Here is a 21,343-nt window from a genome sequence, read left to right as displayed (position 1 = left end):
TATTTATTGTTTTTCATAGCTTAAGATAATTATTGATACATGGAAATATGAGAAGGCATTTTCCTATTTAACTGTTCATTTGCACCAGCCCTAAAAATTTGTTTTGTCTCCTCTATAATTGAGATTAAAAGGAAACATGGCATATATTTCAATGAAACATCAACATATTGATGCTTAAACATGCAGACATCTAGAGATAAAACACTGTCTTAAACAATACACAGGTGTCTATTATATGCTGAGCTCTAAATTTCCATGCACCTAAAAAATGAGAATAAATCCCCAAAACACTAGCATCTATCTATTAATCAATTTTGATATGAAAATTGAAAATACTGTTTATCAAGTTATTAACCTCCAGAATTACTAGTTTTGTATGCATAACAGACAGAATAACTAATCAATTATTGTATAAAAAAACAAGAATTTGTCCAAAGTACACGAATGCCCCACTCGCTCTATCATTTATCATGTTTAATGGACCGTGAAATTCAAAATCTGATTTGGCATTCAAATTAGAAAGATCATACCATAGGGAACATGTGTACTAAGTTTCAAGTTGATTGGACTTTCAACTTCATCAAAAACTACCATGACCAGAAACTTTAACCTGAAACTTGCACTTTCATTTTCTATGTTCAGTGGACCGTGAAATTGGGGTCTAAAGGCTAATTTGGCTTTAAAATTAGAAAGATCATATCATTGGTAACATGTGGACTAAGTTTCAAGTCGATTAGACTTCAGCTTCATCAAAAACTACCTTGACCAAAAACTTTTACCTGAAGCAGGACGAACGAACAGACGGACGGACGCACAGAAAAGAAAACATAATGCCCCTATACTATCGTAGGTGGGGCATAAAAAACGAGGGGTAGATTCCTGCTTACGATAACTGTGAGCGTCGAATTATGTGTGACTTTGTTCCGTGTTGAGGGTGTCATTGTAAGTAAGGTATGAACAAAGTATGCTGTTGTTCCTATGTATTTGTGTCATGTCTTATAATTTCGTATTTAAACTACACTACATAGCTTAATGAATAAGGAGAAACTAGTTAGGTTTTTAGCTCACCTGTCCCGAAGCGACAAGTGAGCTTATGCCATCACTTGGTGTCCGTCGTCGTCCGTCGTCTGTCGTCGTCTGTCGTCGTAAACTATTTCAAGAATCTTCTCCTCTGAAACTACTGGGCCAAATACTTTCAAACTTTAACTGAATGTTCCTTAGGGTATCTTATTTATAAATTGTGTCGTAAGTTTTGATCTATCAACAAACATGGTCGCCATTGCTAAAAATAGAACATAGGGGTCAAATGCATTTTTTGGCTTATAACTCAAAAACCAAAGCATTTAGAGCAAGTCTGACATGGGGGTAATATTGTTTATCAGGTCAAGATCTATCTGTCCTGAAATTTTCAGATGAATCAGACAACCCGTTGTTGGGTTGCTACCCCTGAATTGGTAATTTTAAGGAAATTTTGCTGTTTTTGGTTATTATCTTGAATATTATAATAGATAGAGATAAACTGTAAACAGGAATAATGTTAAGCAAAGTAAGATTTACAAATAAGTCAACATGACGGAAATGGTCAGTTGACCCCTTTAGGAGTTATTGCCCTTTATAGTCAATTTTTAACCATTTTTTCGTAAATCTTAGTAATCTTTTACAAAAATCTTCTCCTCTGAAACTACTGGGCCAAATACTTCCAAACTTTAACTGAATGTTCCTTAGGGTATCTAGTTTGTAAATTGTATCCGAAGTTATGATCTATCAACAAACATGGTCGCCATTGCTAAAAATAGAACATAGGGGTAAAATGCATTTTTTGGCTTATAACTCAAAAACCAAAGCATTTAGAGCAAATCTGACATGGGGGTAATATTGTTTATCAGGTCAAGATCTATCTGCCCTGAAATTTTCAGATGAATCAGACAACCTGTTGTTGGGTTGCTGCCCCTGAATTGATAATTTTAAGGAAATTTTGCTGTTTTTGTTTATTATCTTGATTATAATTATAGATAGAAATAAACTGTAAACAGCAATAATGTTCAGCAAAGTAAGATCTTCAATTAAGTCAATTTGACCAAAATTGTCAATTGACCCCTTAAGGAGTTATTGCCCTTTAAAGACTTTTTTTCACAATTTGTTCATCATGTTGACTTACTTTAAAAAATCTTCTCCTTAGAAACTGCTGTATCAATTTCAGCCAAACTTATGCTAAATGAGTTTCAGAGTATCTAGTATAAATTTTATATTTTATTTCCTTGTATGTCAAGAAACATAGCTCCTATGGCTAAAATAGAACATAGGAGAAAATGATTATTTTTTTTGGCTTTTGAAGAAAATAGGACGATCCAAAAAACATTTAAATAAATTGAAAAGCCAAAATAATCATTGATGAGAGATTTAACCAAAAGAATTAAGGTGAGCGATTCAGGCTCTTGAGAGCCTCTTGTTTTTATATCCATGCACTAAAGAGGAGGTGGAAGTAGAATTCAGAGCAGGAAAGTGCATTTCATTAATCACAGGTATACTAGGAGCCAAACAGTACATCAGTTAGGTGTTGAAGATAAATATCACAGAACTTAATTAAAAAAACAGTCAGAGGTCTATTGGAATTTTTACTCTGAATTGGACATCACAACATCATATTGATGCGATTTAAGAAATTGAAGAATATTCCGAAGACCTCAAAATAAAGTAAAAGATTCAATTCCCATTTACTTGCACACCAGGGCAAATATTTAAGCAGGTATTTTCAATGACGAGGGAGATATTCTAACAAAGAGAACAATCGAACGAAGAAGATAGAAACCACAAGCAGACATAAAGCCTTACTATAAACAAGGTAAGGTAGTCTAACCTTTGACAAAGGATTTGCATTTTAATAAGATTTAAATTACAGTATACTATTCAATGCGCTCGACTTTTTTCTGGTGTTGAAAACTAATATGCAACAGTTGATATATTTAATCAATCAACTGAGAAAACTACTAAAACGAAAACTTCCTCATCAAACTTCCTAAATTCTGCTCCATTTAACATTTAAATATCCAACTGCTATTGATATAAAGTCTATTAAAATGAATTTCTTTTAATTCTCTTTGATAATATTTGATTTAAACCGTCATGTTTTTTTCATAGACCTGTAAACGTTTTTCGATTCAATAAATTCAAACTAAAGTTTGTAATAAGAAGGTTGTTTAATTAATAATTTGTTGATGAATATCACAGTGCCAACGACAAACAAGCTTGTTACATGATGGTAAGTTTTGCTTGCGATGTTACTTTCATAAAATTTTAAAAACAGGAAATTAATAATCAAAATTATTCCCGGTATATCATTTTACCTTAGTTGGTAAAGATGTTTGGCTGTGGCGTTGTTTAATCTTATTTCAAACTGTTATGTAGCATTCACTTTAAGACGGGGATTGCATTCACAAATCATTTTATGGAAGTAGTTGAAGGCAACAGTTTTTTTAACATGTATCATTGAATCATTCGTAAATGAGAGGCAACAGTAGTATTGTTGAAATCTTATCAATCCATTTAGAAAATATATAAATCCAGGCCATACACAGAAAAGGAGAGAATCGTCTGAATGCGTCAACAGAATGAGCACTAATAGATATTCATGCAACATCCGCCATGCGAATGCAGACTAAGTTCAAATGTCACAATCAGGAATAGATCAGTTGATATCTGTTTTTTTGAAATTTTTGAAATACTAAGGCTTTTCTATCTCAGGAATAGATAACCTCAGCTGTATTTGGCAACACTTTTAGGATTTTTTTTTATCCTCAATGCCCTCCAACTTCGTACTTTATTTGGTATTTTTAACATTTTTTTTTATTTGAGTAACTAAATGAGTCCTTTGTTACGTAGATAAAACACGCGTCTGGCGCAAATATTAAATTTCAATCCATAAAGAGTTTATTGTTAATGAAATCCATATATTGTTAAAATGTATGAGCTGAACATTTACACTGGGGATAGTTCATCTACATGCGCTTTGTCAAATGTTATGCTGAGAAACGGAAATACGAAATTGGAAAGTTGAAATGATCCCATTTGTAGTTGTTAGATGTTAAACGTCCTGAATCATTTGTTACTTTCTGTTGTATCTGTATTTTTGAACTCACTGGGTTTGAGAGCTGAACAATGAAAACAATTACATTTCACGATTCCGAATACATAAGGTTTTGATGACAACTGAAATTATGACAATAAAAGAGGGACGAAAGATACCCAAGGGATAGTCAAACTCAAAAATCTAAAATAAACCGACAACGCCATGGCTAAAAATGAAAAAAGACAAACAGACAAACAATAGTGCACATGACACAACATAGAAAACTAAAGAATAAACAACACGAACCCAACCAAAAACAAGGTGCTCCGGAAGGTTAAGCAGATCCTGCTCCACATGTGGCACCCGTCGTGTTGCTTATGTGATTACACATCCGGTAAATAGTCTTATTCGGTAGGTCAAATTCATGAAAGGGAATGGGATTGTAGTTACGACGTAAGGAACATATCCGATATCATTTGTGAAACGGTTATTCCATAACGGTCAACCAACTCGTGATGGCGTCCGTAAAATTTACGAAGGGATGATTTCAACTTCACCATTTGGAACTCTTGGTTTAATAGCTTCCTTGTAAGCAGTAACCTTCTATCAAGAAAATCATGATAGGAAATGCAAGCACGGGAATATCGTATCAATTGGGAGATACATACCCCGTATGCAGGTGCTGCTGGAATGTTGCTACTTAGAAATGGAAAGTTTACAATTGGAAAGCTGAAATCATCTCTTTTATCGTAAAGTTTTGTCTTCAACCGACCTTTATTATCAAATTCTAGATGTAAGTCAAGATATGAAGCCGACTTAATTGTATCTGTAGTATCCTTTATCTCTAATTCGATGGGATAGATGCGATCCACATAGTCACCAAATTTTGAATTGTTTAGTGAAAGAACGTCATCTATATAGCGGAAAGTAGAGTTAAAGGATATTGCTAACTTCTTATCTTTCTTCCTAAGAAGTTCCTGCATGAAGTCAGCCTCATAATAATAAAGAAACAAGTCAGCAAGTAGAGGGGCACAGTTTGTTCCCTTTGGGATGCCGACAGTCTGTTGAAAAACACGTCCTCCGAACGTAACAAATATGTTGTCAATCAAGAAATCAAGCATCTTGGTAATATCGGTTTCAGAGATTTTTTTGTTTGAATCAGAATGATTCTTTACAAAGTATGATTTATCCCTCCCTAAGACAAGATACTTGTATCTACGTTGGCCATTCTTTTTTATGAAGCAAAGTAATACCAACTCTTTTAATTTGTCTTTTAGTTTGGACTGTGGAATACTTGTGTAAAGAGTAGAAAAGTCAAATGTTTTAATACTGTTACAAGATGAAAGAGAGTTAGATTGTATGTACTCTAAAAGATCTTTGGAATTTTTAAGTATCCACATCTGATTCACGCCACCTCTAGAATAGGCAGTTTCACAATAACTTTGAAGCCCGTCTTTGATTGCTGATAAAATGGATGTTAATAATTTAGAAAGGGGTTTCGTGGAGCACTTGGAAGACCCAGCAATATACCGTTGTTTGTAAGGACACTTATGTAGTTTTGGTATCCAATACAGTGATGGAAGATCCAGTTCTTCATCTTTGGTTGAAATACGAAAGGAACAAAGAACAGACCTATGATTATCCAGTATTTCCTCTTTGGTAAGTGTCGTGAGGGTATATGTTGGGTTTCCAAGTGAATTGTCTATACCTAATTCGTTTATCAAGCAATTAATGTAATGACTTTTACAGACAAAAACGTTGTTATTTGGGGCTTTGTCTGCGGGTACAACAACATATTTATCATGGAGGTCAGATAGGTGTTTAGCAACATTTGGATCTTTGAAGATTGACGTAGCATGGGCATTGATGGACCCATTCAGTTTCTTAATTCTGATTTGTATTAACGACCTCACTGCCTTAATCCATTCGGATAGAGTGTCTACGTCTTCCTTCTCGCGCTTAGCCCATTGCCTGGCATAATCCTCGACTGAATCCGTCAAAATTTTAAAGTTGTATTTCCAATTGATGGATTTAGGCTCACGATATTTCGGACCTTTCGATAACACGTTTCGTAGTGAAGTGTTATTAACAATGTTAAGGTCACCGGTAATAACGTGGCCAGCAGGATTATATGTGAATTGGGAACTAGCACAAGTGCAATCAGGAGGTCGTCATATCGAGATCCTGCAAAACGCGTTTGTAATTGAAAATTTTAGTTGCAATAGGTTTGGTATAGGTATAAGAAATTATTGGTACAGACTGGTCTTTGATATAAGGAGGTATTTTCGATTGAACTAATTTATGATGAAGGATATTGCCTAGGTTTACGCCATCGAGACCTTTATTGGCAAAGGAAAGATTTAGAAAAGATCTTTTCTCTTTTTCATCTTTTCCAATGCGAACTGGCTTGAAAAGTCTGTGACTAGCAATATCCGAAATTATAGCTTGTAGTTTGTATTGGTTTGAATGAGGGTTTGCAACAGTGGATTCCAAACATAAATTGAACAGAGAATGAAGTTTTGAAAGGGGTAATGAATAAAGTTTCGTGCGAATGTGATGAATACCTAACGGTTTTTGTATGCATGGCAGCAAGTCATTAATAGAGACATCATGCAGAGAGGGTGATGTATAATGACGATGGCCATGACTACGTCTACGTAAATGTTATGATATCTATTGAAGTATATTAAACATTAATTGCATTTTGAAAAGGGAAACTTTAGGTTATATTTCACTTGAAAGAAATGTTGTACTAATGTTAGTTGTAAAATAAAATAAAATAGCAGTTTCAATTCGAATATATTTTTTCTATATTAGTACAAATATCAAAATGATGGCCTACAATATTGCAAGTTTTAAATCATCCAGGATCACGTAACTTTCTATTTTTTAACCCCTTACGAGATATATAGGAAGTTCTTAACCGAGTTGTATGAAATTCTACCCGACCATGCCAAGGTAAAGTCACATACTGTTTTCACAGTTTCAAATCTTTCTTTTAGTTCAGCGCTGAATAACTGGTTGATTAAAAAAAAAATAACAACGCCATTGCCTAAACAAGAAAAAGACAAATAGACAAATAAGATATACAAGGCATAACATAGAAACATAAAGACTAAGCAACACGAAAATATTTGAGATATATGTTATTCAGTTGATTCGATATTCAAATGCCAAATGCATATTTTCTATCAATAATTCTTTTTCTATAAAACAACACTTAGTCAAGACTATACATACTCGGATTTCAAATGTTATCTTTGAGCGTTCCTGATGAAGTCCATAAAAGCGATTCGGACGCATGATATTATTAAACGTGTTGTATTCATGTTTTACATCACTGGGTCGATACCTTTGCTAGTGGATTATCAACCCCGATAGTATCATCAGCTCAGTAGTCAGTACTTCGGTACTGACATGATTTAAGGTCAAGTTATAGTAAATTGGCTATTTCACAGATTTCAGTAAAATTTTGCATACAACTCTGGCTCGATGTACTTCAACTGAAAATTTAAAAAAAAATGCATTGATCTCATTTATCATTTAAAATATTACTGATTGAATTCTTACAAAATTGCTGAGGAATTGTATAAAAGCACATAAAATCGGCATAAAACCTATTTTACTCCATAGAGTTTTCTTAAAAACTATATTGCTATATGTTGTTGATACATAAATTACCGTTTAAGATAGGGTCACTGACTTCGCTTTTACAATATAAATCATATAATGTTGTGTTCTTTGTGAAAAAATCCAATAACACGCCGAAATAATCATAGCGTCGCCGTGTTGCAAGCTATTAAACGTTGATTGTTTTACTTTTTTCACTACCAACAAGGTAAAAAAAATGATAATTAGACAAAAAACGAAGTCTTTATTTTGCATCATTATAACGGAAATTAATGTTTTATAATAGAATATCGGTCTCTAGAGATTTTCGACAGCAATGCCACCACATACAACTTTTGAAGAAAAATCTATGGAGTACAATAAAAGATTTGGCGATTTAAAGACAAATTTTGTAGGTTTTTTCGCTGATTTTATGTGCTTTTTATTCACCCACATTAAAAGAAATCAATCTGCATATTTCAGATGAAAAAAGAGATAAATGCATTTTTTTCCGATTGTCAATTGTAATTCACCGAGCCAAGATTGTATGCAAAATTTTAGCAAAATCTGCGACATAGCCCATTTACTGTTCCTTGGCCTTAACAAACTTTTGTAAAATTGTCCGTTTACAAATTTTAAAATTATAAAGAAACCTAAGGTTTCAACTCCCTCAGGCAAAGTTGACTTCAGATGAATTTGGCTATCATTTTTAGGTATTTTTGTCATAAAGCTCTTCAACGGTTACAACTTTGTACTTTTTTCACTTTCGATCTTTTATATCTGGGCGTCACTGGTGAGTCTTGTGTGGACAAGGCGCGTTTTTGGCGTATTGAATTTTAAACCTGATGCTTTTTTATATCTATTAATCATGTTTTTCTTTGTCTAATATGTTCCCCTATTTATTTGTATTGTAGTCCTGTAATATTTTGTTGTCATTTCAATGTTATATTTAACTTTGCCATTAAAGTGCGAGGTTTGGCATGCAACAAAACCAGGTTCAACCCACCACTTTTATTCCCAAGTCAGGAAGATGGCCATTGTTATATTATTGTTCGTTTCTGTGTGTGTGTTGCATTTTAATGTTGAGTCGTTTGTGTTTTCTCTTATTTTTAAGATATTGAGATAAGACGTGGCACGGTACTTGTCTATTCCAAATTCATCTATTTGGTTTTGATGTTATATTTGTTATTCTCGTGGTGTTTTGTCTGTTGCTTGGTCCGTTTCTGTGTGTGTTGCGTTTCGGTGTTGTGTCGTTGTTCTCCTCTTATATTTAATTCGTTTCCCTCGGTTTTAGTTTGTTACCCCGATTTTTTTGGTCCATGGATTTATGAGTTTTGAACAGCGGTATACTACTGTTGCCTTTATTTAAGGTACTTAAACATCCTCGGGTTTAAAATGTTTGGCTTTGAGCGTTCCTGATGAAGGTAAATCGAAGCGCTTCGATTGCATGAAATTATTAAACGTGTTGTTTTCAATTTTTCATTGAAAGGATGATCTATAATATAATAACGGTATCTAGAGATTTCCGCAGGAACGCCACTAACATTTAAAAAAAACAACGATATTGCGTAAATCCATGTTCTGAGAATGTCAACAAATAAAATGATATCAAAATGTTAATAACAGTTTAAACTGAATAAACGTATTAATATTAATACAAAAACTAAAAAAGAAAGTGCAATAATTAAACAGCAGATATTAAACCATTATTAACAAAATAGAGACAAACTACATGGGCGCAAGCTATATAGCGAGGTAAGACAGATAACTTGAACTAAAAGGACGAACTAAAACACAAGTTTAGAAAAAAATCATATAAAACCGAAGATTGAATATAGTTATCATAGGTACATGGGTAATAATCTGGTACTCCAGACGCGCGTTTCGTCTACATAAGACACATCTGTGACGCTTATATCAAAAGATATTTATAAAGCCAAACAAGTACAAATCAGAAGAGCATTGATGATCCAAAAACACCAAAAAGTGTGCCAAATACGGCTAAGGTGAACATCATGAACACATTTTGTATGTCTAAAAGAATTACCATAAGAGGGATTGTCTTTTAGGAATAACTATAATATAACCCTGAGTGTTGGATACCGCTGTTTCTAACTGAGAGCCATTATCGGCTGAGGTGTGACTTCTTGCTATGTGTTGAAGGTCTCATTGAAATTACGTACAATGGGAGGCAACTCTCATTGTACATAATTGATAACACCTTGTAAGAATTGCTTCCCTTTGATACTTCATCCGGGTTTATATTACCATGTGGTTTTAAGCAAAAGAGCATGTTCCAGGCCACTTTTATTATGTAATTGATATAAGACATTTTTTATAAAGCCAAGCTATAAAGAACCAAAACGAAGGACAATGGTAAAAAAGTTAAAACATTAAAGCTTCCATCGCTTAATGAGTTACGGAATCAAGATAAAGTTGGAAAACAGGCTAAAGAGCTTACTCGACAGCTGCTTAATCAATCTTCGCCCTCTTCCGATGATTCTGATTTTGATTCTTCAAATGATAACGACGAGGATAAGGACAAAGCTCAAATCAAAGGTAATGATTTACCATATGTTATATTCAAAGATAAACAAAAAAGAACAGCAGTTTCCGGTGAAGCAAGAGCTGCTAAGGATAGAGTTAAATATGATGTGCCATGGCCACATGAGCATGCACAAACCAAATCCGTCAATTATTCTGATAAAGATTTCGGTCTAGCACAACTAGTCAGAGGTGAAACATTCATTATGCATAACATTGAAAAACAAGCCATTTCTGTGCACAGACAAAAACATCTCATTAATTTGCTTTATCTCGTTGAAAAATACCCCTTTGCGGAGATCAAGGATTTTCACGCCGAAGTTTTGCGTTCCATTGAAAGAGGTCACAAAAATTGGTCGCATGCATTTGTTGTAGAACAAGGCCGTACTCTCGTCACCCCCTCACTTCGTCTTCGTTTACTCCGACTAAAACAGTTTTCAAGGATAAGCCGGTTAATCGCAATCCAATTTGCGGCGCATATCAAGCGGGAAACTGTAGTCGATCCGGAGATCATTTTGGAGCCTATTGAGACAAAAAGCTATTGCATGTTTGCAGAAAGTGCGTCCGTAAAGGAAAAGATTCGAGTGATGCGTCTGTGCTACATCATTCGAAGGATTGTCCGCATCATCAATGATGTTCAACTTCAGTGCTACATTGTGAATCTACTAAAATGGTCAGTAATAGTATTATTCAAAAGAAATTATATTCCCCTGTAATTACAGGTGTGTTATTGGTGTGATAATTACGAAAATGATGTTGTGAAACCCCCTGCAATTATGTCAGGTGCGATTGCTTCCCCTGATTATTCAGGTGTGTATGATGAGTTAACGAAATCTTATTCCCCTACAAATAAAGGTGTGTTGTGTGATAATTCACAAGATTCATTGGGAATATCCTCTGCATATGAGGCAGATGTTTTGAGTAATATTTATGATGTTTCGTCATGTGAATCTATAGGCGAGTCAAGTTCCGTAGGTTTTAATTTAACAGGCGTTGGTTATTGTGACAATGCTTGTAGTGAAAAAACGTCCCCTGTGTTTACAGGTGTGTCTACTATTTATGAAAATGATTCATATTTTTTGCAATCTTTATTATGTAGCACTGATTTTGACACTGTTGTCAAAGATAACAATTACATGAATTACAATGTTGTTGATGAAACTAATAATGCACTTTTAGCTTCAAGTATTTGTCCTTGGTTTACGAAAACAGCAGGGTCTATTGATTTTGAGTATTCACCAGATATGAGTGGAAATATTTTGAAAGATGTATCAACCAAATTTTGTGAAATGAATATAAATAATTTTTCAAGTGTTCATGAAGCCGTGTTCTACAGTGGCAAGCCGAATTTTGCATATTGTAAAATTCCAGTACGTTCTAATTTCAACATACAATTGTGGGAACAACTTTTAGAAGATTATCATGATAAAATAGTCGTTGAATTTTTGAAGTATGGATGGCCGTTAAACTATATCAAGGATACATTGCCAGATTCCCCCACACGTCGACAAAATCATCTTAATCAGTTTTCAAGTTTTATTGATTCATATATTTCAAAAGAATCAGACCTTGGGGCTATTTATGGTCCTTTCCGAAAGAACCCTCTTTGTTGTCATTTAACATTATCACCATTATTTACAGTTCCTAAGGGAGATTCCGATAGGAGAGTAATTGTTGACTGTTCGCATGGCAATAATTTGTCCATGAATGAAGGCATACCTTCGGACACCTTTTTGAATGAAACTTTTAAACTTTATTATCCTAGACACGAAGAATTTATTGCTTTGTTCTTGAATCACGGTCGTGGGTGTGCCATTTGGAAGTTGGATTTGTCCCGGGCTTTTCGTCAGCTAGTATTAGATCCGCACGACTTGCATTTACAAGGTTATGAATGGAGGGGACAAATTTTTATTGACAATCGTCTTATTTTTGGTATGCGCTCTTCGCCACAGTCATGTCAACGAACAACGAATGCTGTTTCCTATATGTTATGGAAATCTAACATTCATACAATAAACTATGTTGATGATTTTGGTGGTGTTAGTGACAATCAGAACGCTGAACATGACTATAATTTTGTTTTAGAATTGTTTCAGAGGTTAGGATTAGAAGTCAGCAAAGAAAAGTGTTTGCCGCCGACAAAAGTTTTGACATTTCTCGGCAAGGAGTATAACTCAATTGACATGACAGTCCGAATTCCAGAGATTAAATTACAAGAGACTTATGAGTTGTTACAAAGATTTGAAAAGAAAAAACATTGCACCAAACGTCAGTTACAACAAGTTATTGGCAAGTTGGCTTTTATTTCCGAATGTGTCCGAAGCGGAAGACTTTTTATTTCACGCATGTTACAGACATTACGAAAATACCATTTCAATCATTATCGTGTTCATATTACAGATGAATTTAGACAAGACATTCGGTGGTGGTTATTATTTTTACATGACTATAATGGAATAAGTATAATTCCCGATGTAGATTGGTCTTCACCAGACGCAATTATTTCCTCTGACGCGTGTCTCAAGGGTATTGGTGGTGTCAACTTCACGACATTTGAATATTTTCATTCGGATATACCGGAGTCTTTACGGGACATGCACATATCTGTGCTTGAAATGTATGCGATTCACATAGCAATTCAATTCTGGACATCAAGTATCTCAAATAAACGGGTACAGCTGTTTTGTGACAACCAATCATGTGTTGAAATTTTAAATAGGGGAACAGGACGTGATCAGAAAATGTTGAATTTGGCACGTCAAATATGGTACTTGTGTGCGTCAAGTAATGTTCAACTGCGTGTGAGTTATATAGCATCTGTTGAAAATAGGTTATCGGATTTGCTATCCCGTTGGAATCTTTCGGAGAAGAACAGATCACAGTTTTTTATAGAATCTAAACTTTACAATTCAGATTTTATTGAGAAAGAAGTGTTTGGTCATATGTTTAATGATATTATAAACATTTAGGTTTTCATACATGATACATTGACATTCTTTTTGTGCAGTTTGATCAGAGATAATGTTGTTGTTTGTGAAGAGGGTATCCTCCTTTTATTGAAATGGTCAAAGACTAGACAAAATCATGATTACACCCATCAGGTTTCTTTGTGTTGCTCAGTTGAGCCATCAATATGTCCTGCTCGAGCTTATAAGCATCTTGTGTCTTTAATACCTGGTGATAAGAATGCTCCCGTTTTTGCTTTACCTGTTCATGGTAAATTATTGCCTTTATCTAGATCCGTTTTGTTGAACCGTTTTAGGGAGTTAATTGTTCTTGTTGGTTTAGACCCTTCAGTTTATTCTTTTCATTCGCTGAGACACGGTGGAGCTACATTAGCCACCAAGGCTGGCATTCCTGAGATTTTATTGAAACATCACGGAGACTGGAGATCTGATTGTTTTCAGACTTACATTAAACAAGCTAGTGTTGATATGTATCGGGTTACGTCAGCTATGAATTATTTGATTGATAATTAGTGTTAGGTTATTTTCGCCGGTGTATTTTATATTCTTGATTTGATGTTGTTGTTGGTTTTTTTTTTTTTTTATGTATATATTATTAACCCCTGTGTTTGGCGACTTCGTTTTGGGTTCAGGTGCTTCATATTAACATTTTGTTCATTATAGCTTATTGATACCATGCTTGGTATAACTATATATGCATTACTATAATAAAGCACCTTTCGCCAAACACTATTGGTTGTCAATTAGAAATAAACAGTGTATTTCGTTGTTTCTTTCTCTGTGTGTCATTGAATGTCCTTTCTTTTAATATATAAACTACATTGCACCAATGTAAGAGCTTAGTGAATATAGAGAAACTCGTTATTCTATATCACCTGCCCAGGAAGATTGAAGTAAGTATCCAGCAGGAAAATGTTTGTGTTTTATTAGTAACCGATTTTAAACTAATAGCTAAACGGATGGTAATGTAGTTACTATGTATTGCAGATAACCATCTTGTGACTTTTAAAAAGTCAAGACTGATATTCGGAGCTCTTTTGAAGTTTTTACTTAGTCTTTAATTATTATATCAAAACATTATCTAGGTGCAATTTTAGACATGCAAAAATATACCGAACACCTTTAGATAACAACATGAAAAACGAAGCTTATAAAATAAACAAAAAAAGTCGCGGAGAGGATTTTATGCCAGCAAAAAAAGTCCTATATTTATATAAAGTACTTCAGTATATAAGAACATTTCTTTGTCTCGCAAAGAGTCATTTCAAAAAAATGACACAACTGAAGAATTGATATGTGGCATTTCAGTATTACAATGCATGCCGGGACACTCCAATGCAGAGCTAAGTGGATATAGAAAATTTGAAACAGCAGTTTCTAAAAGAGAGTCCCCATAGAAAGATTGTGTTCAAAATGATATTAAAAAATTGAGACATGATATATATATTTATAGTTGATAGTATTAGAATGCAGACCATATGTCAAAGCTTTACTTACAAGGTAAGGTAGGCAAAAGTTTTTTTTTCTTCATTTTTATCAGATTGATATATAGAAATATTTATTAGAGATACTATTTAGCATATGCGTGGTGTTAGTTTCAACATGTTGATGTATCTAATCAACCAGTATCTATTGAGAAAACTACGAAATTGAAAACTTCCTCTTCGAACTTCCTCAAGTATGCTCCATTTAAAAATTTATTATCCAATTGCTTTGATAAGTAGTGTATTATAATGAATTTCTTTTAATTCTGTTCGATTATATTTGAACAAAAGAATAAAATTTATTTAAATCGGCATATTATTTCATAACACCCATAAACGTATTTCGATTCAATGGGTCCAAATTGAATTTGTGTACAAGGAAGGTTGTTGAGCATCCCCATACTAACAACGAATAGGTTTGATAAATAATCATAATGGTAAGTTTTTTTCGAAGTTGTTAGAAAACTCACATGTCTTTATGTTTGTTACCTTTTTTCTTCATTAATTTTCATTATTATTTCTTTATCTGAACGTCAAACTTCAACTATACGATTGCTTCTGAAACCGTTTATTGTGCATTGATATTCAAAAAAAATATTTCGGAGTACAAAAAGTCAAAACTTGTTAAAGTAGTATAATTTGTTTTTCTCTGAAAATTTGGCAAGACTGAGAATAGAAGAGAAATATCGACGGTACGCGATTGTTCTGTATTGCATATTTTTTTATCTTAAAATTTCGTTTGAGTCATGATGTATGTTCAATAATAAAAATGTAGTTTTTCCTTTGTTCTTCCAGTTAGTTGAATTCTGCTATTTTGTTAGGGTGCGTAAACTGAACGATATTTTAGTAAGTGCACTGTCAATGTCTGTCGTGTGTTACTTGTCATAAGATAAACAAAGAATGAGATGAGCTTAGACCAGTGCTCTAACTTCCATCTTCGAAGTTGTTATTTCATTGTCTAGCTCCGCATTCTTGGGCTAGTTAACAATTAAATCAATTACCATAAAATGTCCTAATAACTTGATTTAATACAACATACTGCAGTTTTTCAAAATCTAAATCGGGAAAAATGGAGAGGGCTTACTCCAACAATAGTTGAATCCTTATATTGTTTTCTTGTTAAAGAGTTTTCCACGGTTCAGTTTATTATCCGGGTTTGTTTTTGCTTAATCCAATTACTACTATTGAACAGCGGTGTACTACTGTTGCCTTTATGTATGGCCATAATTATGAGTTACTTGTTTACAAAACTTTGGAATGTTTTAAGATACTAAGAATTATGTACGGAGTGTCCATTGTGGAGATTTAAATTAAAGACACAAACTAAAACTGAGAAAATCATATGAATGCCAAAAGGAATAATACGAATTTGTTGACAGAGTCAGCGTCTATGGTTGCCATGCGAACTCATTCCTAATCGAAATGTCACAAAACAGTATAGATAGTTGGTCTCTTGTGGAGATTTATCTCATTTGCATTAATACCACATATTCTCTTTTAAATTTGGTTGACAAAAAGACAATTCTGGTATCTACGGACATAATACCACCGAGACATGCCTCTAGTTAGTTAAAACAAAGACATATCGTTATATCATTGTTCGTATCTGTGTGTGTAACATTTTAATGTCGTGTTTCCGTTGTGTCGTTTGTTTTCTCTTATATTACTATAAGACGTGTCACGGTACTTTTCTATACAAATCCATGTATTTGGTTTTGATGTTATATTTGTTATTCTCATCGGATTTTGTCTAATGCTTAGTCCGTTTCTGTGTGTGTTACATTTTAATGCTGTATCGTTATTCTCCTCTCATATTTAATGCGTTTCCCTCAGTTTTAGTTTGTTACCCCGATTTTGTTTTTTGTCCATAAATTTACGAGTTTTGAACAGCGGTATACTACTGTTGCCCTTATGTATCGTATCGTTTAACCGAGTCGTGATGCTCATGGTATATTTGATGTGTCGATTTCAGTCACTCCTGTCAATGAAATCTGTATAATGTGAACATGTAAGAGCTTAACGTATGTACTGGACATATGTCAATTCCGTGCGATGCGTTAACTGTGGTTCTTAGAAAAGGCAAATTGACAATTAAAAAGTTGGAATTATCCAATTTGTCATATTTTTTTTATGTATAAAAATGTCTATTTCGGGTTTAAGAGCTATCCAATCCAATCTATCACATTTCGGAATTGTGAATTCATAAGAGTATGAAGAAAACTAGGATTATGAAAATAGAATAAAACTACATGTTCTGTTATATAGATGTTGTCTTCTACCTTCATAACGAAGTTTAAGTGGAAAATGTTGAACGGAAAATAAATTTGTAAACATTTTTGTCATTCTTTTCTTAAAACAACAACTATGACCAACGTCGTGCTGTAGCAAATTAAAAATCATGGTTATTTGCTGAGGTATTTCATCTGTATTTTAGAAATTATCTATGATATTCAAACTTAAAAAATGTATATTGATAAACATTTTATCTTTTTTCAGGATATAAATATGGATATTGTATCAGATCAGAGAAATATCCTTTTTTGCGTTGCATTAATTCTGTTATTTTCGGAAATGGTTATTGGCGTTTACAAACCATGGTCATCTCATGAACAGAAAACATTATGGTGTCCTGAAGGATGTTTTAGGAAAAATAATGAAAATGATGCAAATTTCTGTTGTTCTTGTAAAGGAAAATCAGACTGGGAACTTCCATCGATATTTCCAAACATTTCCTATAGTAGACTGACATTAGAATTGGAGGATTTGCAAGGACAAAAATCATTTTTACTTAACATTCATAAAAGCAATGGTTCGAACTCAAAAGGGATAACTTCGAAGTATTTTTGGGTATCTTATGTAGACGGCATTCTTCGTAGATATCCTAAAAATGCTTGCGACTTTCAGATAGTCACAATTGACTTTACCGGTAATTTATTTTCCGAAATAGGTAATATATCATGTTTCTTTAGTTTGGATACATTAGTTTTGAAACGAAATAGAATTTCGTTCGTATCCAATCAAACTTTCCGGGGATTACCGAATTTAAGAAAAGTTGACCTATCGTACAATCTGATAACTAAAACAGATAATAATTTGCTTGGTGCAAACGACGTCTACATATCTCAGCTGGTGATGGAAGGTAATATGTTTGAGACAGTAGATTTATCCAATATTGTGATTCCAAATAAAACAATATGTTACAATAGTTATGCTGACAATAATCAATCTCTGAATTTCACGAACGAAATGAATATGAAAATACACAAAGACAAGCCAAATTATTGTGGGAGCCTTGATATATCAAACGTACCATCTATTTCTCAACATCCCTTGTCGGCACTCAAAATGATTGGCTTAGGGGAAACGAGCGAATTAAAATATTATGTAACGTGTGGTTTTTACAAAATAACTGAAACGTCATTTAATTGCGATTGTACTGTTTTTGACTTACTGAATTCAAAGGGAGTTGATTTCTATCGTTTTTATGCTAGATCTCATGAACATGTGTATTGTAATGAACCAACAGTATTAGCAAATAAGTCTTTCGAAGAAATTCTTAAAAATGAGACATTGCGTGATCTTGTCGTTTGTGAATTATCAGATTACTGTCATAGCAGACCAAACTGTAAATGTCGTTGTATCTCGCAGCCAAATAGGCGAAGATTATTCATAGATTGTTCCAACCAGTCATGCGAAGAATTTCCGGACGCTATTCCAGGATCGAGTTTTGAAGTTGAAATGGATATGAGTAATAATAAGATATCTACTTTAAAAACAAAAGATTATTTTTCTCGTGTTAAAATTTTGGATCTCTCTGAAAATCCGGTAACAGTTATAGATGAAAATGTAGACAGACTAAATCATACATCTCATATCTTCATACCAAATCACTCTCTTGAGACATTACCCAAATCAGTTCAGTTATTACATCCTGATATTTTTAGATTTGGCAAGAGTGGAATTCCATGTAATTGTGATAACATTTGGATTGGAGACTGGAGAATATACAATTCCGCATCTGAGGAATCTCCATTATTTTGCAGTAATTTTAACAATACTGTATTTGAAAATTGGACATTGGAGATAGGAAATTGTGAACCATATACTAGTAGCACTAATCATTTTCTATTTTCATTGCTAACATTCCCATTTTTTATTTCCTTAATTAGTATCCTTTACTGTTTCAGATTCGAGTTAATCATATTTAAGCGTAAATTTGATCGAAAACGCCACAAGAGATGGGAACACGATGTTTACATTTCCTTTGATGAAAACAACAAGTTGGTGCTTCAATTTGTTATAAAACTTCTCTATCCATTTCTCAAAAATAACAATGTATCAGCTTATATTCCCTGTAAAGATAACTGCCCAGGGCAATTGTTTGAGGAGAATATCACTGAAAATATTCAAAAGTGTAAAACTTTCGTACTTATTACTTCAGATGGAATGTACGAGGATAAACCTGGCATAACAGAAGCTAAAATTATGGAATATTATTTGGCATGGAAATATTTCACAAAAGGCGTGATAAATAAGATTTTTGTGGTAAAATATGACAAACCTAAAAAGAAGGATTTTCAATATAGAAAAACCGAAGCAATTTATAGAACTGGCATGGGGTTTAATATGTGGGATCGAAAAGTGTGCGTCTATCAAGCAATATTAGAAATACTGAATGAGCGTTAAAAAAGATATATCCAATTATTTTCTTGTGACCTTTAAATGAAAAGAAAACCAGTCCAAACTTTGGTGGGGTTGATGCTGTTTGGTTCCTATGTTATGTGTTATACACTGTTGTTTATCTTTTAGTCGATTTTAGTGTTATACCATGGCATGGTTAATCAGTTTATCATCTTCTTATGAGTTTAAATACCTACCTGGTATATTTTGCATCTGTTTAAGTAAGGGATTTTAATCGCTTTTATTGTGCATATTTTGTTATCATTAAAACATAAAAATGTTAACATGCTGATTGTTTAAAACATGTTGCAACCCTTGCTTTTTTGACTTAGTAAATACCGGTATGATGTTGTCTCCTAACTTACATTAAATATTAATAGCAATTTGAACGAAAATTGTGGGTTAGATTGTGTTTTAAAATAAAATGTTTGTCCACATATTAGTTCTATAATAAAATAATGGTACAGGCATTTTCAAATGTAAAAATTGTGGATTAAACCTGCTTCTATATCGCTAACCCTCTCACTTTAATGACAGTCTCATCAAATACCGTTATGCTTACATTGGTGCGTTAAATAAACAGACACAATAAGTAAAATAGTCAAAATATGGGTACATCAGTCATCATCGTATAACAATTTTAAAAGGAACAATTTAACAGAACACAACAACATCTACTATCTACGAACACATTCATTGATTTGAGTGTCTGATGTCAGAAAATTTTATACGTCACATAAATTTGTCGTTCAATGTACATACACACAATTTTAAAATTTACATAGGCAATGTTAGCATACAGGGTTCAAATATCAAAAGTATATAAGAATAAATTTCAGAAATAGACCGAGATTTAAACTAGTCCAAAAGTTATATAGAATTTATAAAAATCCACAAATAGTTAACTCCACTACGCGATTGAATAATTTTGACGTTTGTGGTTCAACGTGTATTGTAATTCATAACAGAAGTATATCATAATGAAATATAATAGAACAATATCATACTGACGGGATCTTTTAAAGTACAGAGACACGTTATAAGAACAATAGAAATACAAAAAGTCGCATATACAAAACATGACATGTTTTACATTACAGTGCGAGGTTCAACCCACTTTATATTTGAGTGTGAATTCACATTACTATAAGACGTGTCACGGTACTTTTGTATACCAAATTCGTGTATTTGGTTTTGATGTTATTTGTTATTCTATGGTGCAGTTTACGCTTTTTTGCTGAAAATTTGGTTTCCTATGCATAATCTATACCAAATATGTCAATTGTTAACACCGTGTAGTGTGATAAGCCCCGTGACCCATTCTTTTTCTTAATTTTTTAAAAAGCATGACACAAACTACATTTTGGCATATTTTTAAAAAATTCTGTGGATTACAATTAAGACACCCCATCTACCTTAATAAAGTTTATGCGTCCGACGTGCAGTTCTCGATTTAGTTTCATCACGAATGCCACGCATATTTGTAACACAGGGATGTATAGATGCGTAGTAATATGTGGAACTATGTGACCAAAAGGGATCTAAACAAAAAATAACCAATTTCAACAAAGTTCAACTTTGCTTGGGGGAGTTGAGATTTTAGTTTTTTCAAAACTCTTAATTCAATAGCAGTACCAAAGCACTGGCTACTAAGCTGAAGATCCTTTAAGGAACTTACAGTCCAGCAGCAGTCGTTTCGACTTAATACTAGTAAATGAAGATATGAACACTTAACACACTTTGTGCGTTAGGATTTTTAATTTTATCGGGAACGTAAAAGAACGTTTGTACTTCACCTCAGCAAGGTAATGCAATAGACTACAAATGTGATTGAAAGTTCTTTTTTCTCATACTTTTAATTAAAGACATATAATTTATAACCATAAATCATCTTCAACTACTTCACGAGAATGGTTTGACCTATTTCGGCACGATCGTGTACCTCTTTACTTAGCAGATTACAAAGCCAATGTTAAAAAAATATTTAAAATCAC

The 21,343-nt window shown here is 33.3% G+C and overlaps 1 protein-coding gene across 2 annotated transcripts; it reads left to right on the top strand.

Annotated features, from left to right (window-relative positions):
- The first annotated feature begins 3,229 nt into the window (after positions 1 to 3,229).
- LOC134709757 (uncharacterized) lies at positions 3,230 to 19,743 on the top strand. Of its 2 annotated transcripts, none has more exons than XM_063569906.1 (2): positions 3,230 to 3,259; positions 17,166 to 19,743. In XM_063569906.1, exons 1-2 carry the CDS (start codon positions 3,254 to 3,256, stop codon positions 19,353 to 19,355), a joined length of 2,196 nt encoding a protein of 731 aa, XP_063425976.1. In that variant the 5' UTR covers positions 3,230 to 3,253; the 3' UTR covers positions 19,356 to 19,743. The 2 variants fall into 2 exon arrangements, with proteins under 2 accessions (XP_063425976.1, XP_063425977.1); XM_063569907.1 differs by lacking the exon at positions 3,230 to 3,259 and adding an exon at positions 14,944 to 15,106.
- The last annotated feature ends 1,600 nt before the right edge of the window (positions 19,744 to 21,343 follow it).

This window comes from Mytilus trossulus, chromosome 3 (assembly GCF_036588685.1).
Source record: "Mytilus trossulus isolate FHL-02 chromosome 3, PNRI_Mtr1.1.1.hap1, whole genome shotgun sequence".
NCBI classification, from domain to species: Eukaryota; Metazoa; Mollusca; class Bivalvia; order Mytilida; family Mytilidae; genus Mytilus; species Mytilus trossulus.
The sequence above is the reverse complement of the archived record's forward strand: the minus strand, read 5'-3'. Positions and strand labels throughout refer to the sequence as shown.